General features: G+C 29.7%; 1 protein-coding gene across 1 annotated transcript; it reads left to right on the top strand.

Annotated features, from left to right (window-relative positions):
• Positions 1-298: 298 nt before the first annotated feature.
• On the top strand, positions 299-3,641 carry LOC143615377 (protein DETOXIFICATION 30-like). Its single transcript, XM_077088515.1, has 5 exons — positions 299-531; positions 1,044-1,130; positions 2,564-2,620; positions 2,717-2,955; positions 3,514-3,641. Exons 1-5 carry the CDS (start codon positions 299-301, stop codon positions 3,639-3,641), a joined length of 744 nt encoding a protein of 247 aa, XP_076944630.1.
• Positions 3,642-5,283: the final 1,642 nt, after the last annotated feature.

Genomic DNA, 5,283 nt, shown 5'->3' with positions numbered 1-5,283 from the left:
ATTGTATTAAACTTGATTTCTCACCAACACGCAAGTGTTTGACGTTTATTTTAACACATGTTCAGGTTTGCTGTAGCTACATTTGGAGCTTGTGGACACGTAGGACGTTTTTACTTTTGGACCTAGATTAAAATGTAATAAGACAAGTTATTGTTGTTCGAATATTGTGCCTTATAATATATTGATTTATGTTGATTTATGTTATTTGTGTTTACGTTGCGCGTGCGCGAATGAATATATTTATTAAATATTGACACCCAATAGTGTCACGAGTAATGAAACAATATGTAGCGCCCCGATGTATAATCCGCCTCTGGTCGGGGTGTTACAGTTGTTTATGTTGAAGTTGGGGTGGGGGTTGGCGGGTGGTGCGGTGATGTTGAACCTGTCTTGGTGGTTCATTGTGGTGGCTCAGTTGATCTATATATTTAGGGGGTCGTGTGGTAGAGCATGGTCAGGGTTTAGTTGGGGTGCATTTACTAATCTTTGGAGCTTTGTCAAGCTGTCGTTTGCTTCGGCTATCATGCTTTGGTAAGACCACATGTTATACCTAATACCTTTTAAGTTTTACTGTTTTAAGTTTTAACCATGTGCGGAATAACATTTTATACAATTCATTATCTAAAAATGTATACACAAAATTGATATTGCTTGCTACATTTAAAAAAAATTATTTTTTTAAAGTGTGTTGAATTACTACATATATTTTTGTCGGTATGTTTTTCTTCGGCCCCACACAACCCAGTTTACAGTGTTTTTTTATATAAAACGATCAGGTTTATGTGACTGGTTATTCAAAGTTGTTTAGTTTTGTGTAGAAGTATATATATGTCTCACCCTTAGGTAGATGTGGCGTCTACTAGCTGTTTTATCAGTAACTTTGTGAAAGTGAAACATTTTTTGATCGGAAAAATTTAACTTGGTATTTTTTTTATTTTTATTTTTATTTTTTACAATTTTATATGTATTATTTGTATGATACTATATTTAGAATTAAATGGATGTATAACAACTTGCATATAAAATTTTCTCTTTTGAGATAGCTTGGAGACATGGTACTTTATGGCGTTAATACTCTTTGCTGGATATCTACCGAATGCTGAAGTTGCTGTTGATGCACTCTCCATATGGTCAGTACTCGGTACTATACTAAATCTGTTAAAACATGTGGTCTCTGTCGATAGAAAATATATAATTTTATGTTCTATTATTAATTATATTAAGCTTATTCTAATTTCACGGCATTATTATTTATTAATTTATTTTGTTTAATAATTTGGATGAAATAATATATGTTTTCTCCTCTCACTAAAAAATACATGTTTTGTTATTTAATTGATTGGAATTACTTTACAGACAATTAACTAGAAACAAAAAATAAAATAATTAGATCAAATGTTTTAAAAACAAATAGGTGACGTATTAAAGTTGCCGTTCTCTTCCGTTCGTTGGTATCTTGGTATAAAACAGGGTCCTCTCCCTATAAGTAAAACCATATGAGTGAGTTGATGTTTCGAGAATGGTACAGGAGGTTTTTCTTAGTGTTTTCTTTTGATGAATCTAGATCATGGCTTATGTACACGTTTTGAAATATGGGCATCATCACTTTTAGAGGGACTTGAACTTGGGTAACAATTAAGGCATGACAAGTGTTATGATCATTTGTGAAAGATGCTCACGTTGTAACTTATGACTTTAAAATAATGGGAGATGACTGTTATGCTATGTTTTTCTATAATAAAATAAATTAAAATTTGATTTATGCTCTCAAAATTGGATAAACAATTCTTAATCGTGTTTTAATCGTGTTGTGTAAACGATAAAAACGTAGAAAAGTAAAAGCATATGTCCTTTTATTGTTAAAACGTGGACAACAAGAGGTTGTTTTTTTTCGAACGACAAATTTTTTTTAATCCTTTACGCACTTGAACTCAAGACATCCCTCTTTCAAACTCATATTTTTAAATCCTTTGCCTTTGTTTTAAATCTTCAACCATCAACCTCATTGGTACAGCAAGAGGTAGAGGTTATCAGCTTAGCATGAGATGACTGATCACATGTCAATCCTGCAAATTTGAAGTGCCCTAACCGATGTAGTTATGTTACGACAAATTGTGTAGGCTGTTTATAAATTGGTACTTTGTTTTTATTGGAAGAGAAAAAAATACTATGTGTGGGATTAATCTTTTAACAAGAACAAGACAATAAAAAACAAAAAAAATACATGCACATCTCAATAACTTTATTTTTATAATTTAATTAAAATTTTAAATAATTATGGTTCGTTATTTTTAGAAATAAACCGCTCTTATTTTTTTCTTAATAAAAATGGTTTAATAGCAGCTATTTTTGAAGTAATTACTGTACAATATAGAAATGCTATATTCTTTTTACAATATAGAAATGCTATATTCTTTTTAAAAAAATATGAACAAACCATGATGAAATAATTAGTGTTGACTACTTTTAGTAGATGCGTAATTGAGTTTAATTTCTCCTTTTCATGTTATTTATTATTTTGTTTTAACTCAAATAAATAGTCTTGTTTCAATAATTGTTTCAGCACAAACATTGTTGGTTGGGCAGTAATGATAGCAATTGGATTTAATGTAGCAATCAGGTTAGTTTCTACTTTCTAAAGAAACTCTTATAAACTCAACATTCTCCAAATATTTAAATAATTACAAATAAATCCTAATGTTAAATTTTGTTGCAGTGTAAGGGTGTCAAATGAATTAGGGGCTTCCCATCCCAGAGCAGCAAAATTCGCAATCGGGGTGGTTGTTATTTCCTCTTTTATATTCGGTACCCTGCTCGCCATTCTCCTTATTATTTTCCGACATCAGTATCCGGCCTTCTTCGCTGACAGTTCAGAAGTTCAACAAGCGGTTTACGCTCTCACTCCTTTTCTAGCTGCTTGTCTTGTCATTAACAATATTCAACCTGCACTAACCGGTACACATGTTTATTCATTCGTTTTTTATTTTTAAATAAAATGAGATTTTGAAAGCATTAAAAGAGAAAACTTTGAAAAGATAATAATCATAATATAGGTTTTATGGACTTATTAATCTGTCTTTACATACTTTCTAATAATGTCCCAAAATAACATTTTATAAATAGTTTTTCAAGTGGGACAATATATATAACTCAGGGTAAAGCTAATACAAGCCGCTAAAAGCTTCAACTATATTAGTATTCTGAATTAAAAAAAAAAATATTTTTTGATTTAATATCATTATTTTTCTAACGACTAAATGTTACACTATATAACACTTGAACCTTTAATCACCTATTTTACATCTTAAGCACCTTCATTCTATCAAAGTAAGAATGACATTGTCACTATTTTGTAAGGGATTTTTGGCCTCGCCACTCACAATACCCAAAATAATATTTAATAACTTTTCTTACATTGTTCCTTGTTAAAGCCACATACTATTTGCGTGACATATGTTTAAATACTTTATTTAGACATGGAATCATAGTTGTATATTTTATATGAAAATGCAGGTGTTGCGATTGGGGCAGGATGGCAATCTATTATAGCTTATATAAATGTTGCATGCTATTATATCTTTGGCATACCTTTGGGACTAACTCTCGGATTCGTAGCTAATTTGGGCATAATGGTTAGTTAGATCTTTAAATTTTTCAATTGACATGTTTATACGCAAATGAATTTGACACGTTTCAAAGAGGCATTTAAACAAAGTGTGATCGGTTATTATAGGGTATATGGATCGGCATGTTGACAGGAACTGTTGTACAAACCCTCATTTTGTTCTTCATTTGTTACCGAACCAATTGGGACAAAGAGGTAAGTTACATCTCACCAATGTTTTGCATTGTTAGTGAAGTTACTTGAATGTGTTTATTGTCTTTGTAGGCATCCTTGGCTGATAAGAGAATTAAAGAATGGTCGGGTCAAAGGAATGCTGTTGAAGTGCAATAAAAAGAGAGTTTTTTAAGGGATGATTTCTTTGTTTCATATGAAAGATTGGTAATGATTTTGGTGCATTTTGTGTGACATTTAATTAGTTTAATAAATTATTTCTTTTTAAAAATGAAACTTAAATAATGCATAGTGTGATCATAGCATATGGAGCATGCATTGATTTATTTTTTTTACTTTTATTTTAGTTGGTTTGACTTTTCACATAGATAAAATGTGATCTTATCTATGATTAATGTTGATGATTTTGTTATTATCATTTATATTATTGTAATTTGGAATTACAATGACACCAAAGAGATTTCAAGTGTTATGAGATGTAGAGTATGAACTCGTAAAGACCAAGTTAAATTCCAGGTCCAAGCGTAACACAAACGTTTAAAAAGACGAATTTATTTAAAAGACAATTAACTAGAAACAAAAATAATTTTAGATCAAATGCATTTAAAAACGAATAGAGGACGCATTAAAGTTGTCGTTGTCTTCAGTTTGTTTTTGCACGACTATATTTTCATAGAAAAAATCTGGCATATATTTTATCATCATTTGGTTCTTATTTGTCTTGGCTAAGGACAAATATAATATGTGACATACAACCAATCATATATCTATATAATCTATGTGTATCAAAGTTGTTTCTTATATGTTCCAATTTTTAGACAATGAGTATTGTTTGTTTTGTCCTGTCAATGTGTACCCATTAGGAAATATTGATTCTTCTAAATGTTAAGTTAGGAGTTCAAAAATGCAAATGTAAAGTTTTTATTCGTATTATACAATAATTGATGCATTCGTTTTAAGAATACTTTTTTTTAAAATAAATTTGTTTTTTAAAACCACTAATAATTAATATCCATTTTTTTAATAATGCATATAACCACTGACAACAATTTTTATTTACATAATAATAATAGCCAAATATAATCGGTGTTAAGACAAGTTGGGTTAGACACTGGGTTAGATTTAACTTATACGAACTTGTCGCAACGCAAGCTACCCAGTACCCACTAGTATTTTCAAAACAAGGATGATCTAATGTTTAATATAATTTTGTTTATAGAGTTAATAAAAATGTATTTGTACCTTTAAATACGTAGAAGAGCTAAATATTTAGTTGATTGTCTTGTGTGAGGATATAATCTGTGAACTTTTATTATAATTGATGTATATTTCACCTCTGCATTTAATAACATCATACAAGTTTTTAAAATTAATTCTAATTTGAATTCATTAAACATGTTACTTTTGTGATTTTTTATGCGACATTGTCCATTTTAGATTTTCCTTCTTTTTTAATCTTTATAATCATTATATATCTCTCTTTTTTT

Source organism: Bidens hawaiensis, unplaced genomic scaffold, assembly GCF_021521415.1.
Source record: "Bidens hawaiensis isolate Kalapana, Puna unplaced genomic scaffold, B.hawaiensis_p1.1 tig00042692_1, whole genome shotgun sequence".
Taxonomy (NCBI): domain Eukaryota; kingdom Viridiplantae; phylum Streptophyta; class Magnoliopsida; order Asterales; family Asteraceae; genus Bidens; species Bidens hawaiensis.
The sequence above is the reverse complement of the archived record's forward strand: the minus strand, read 5'-3'. Positions and strand labels throughout refer to the sequence as shown.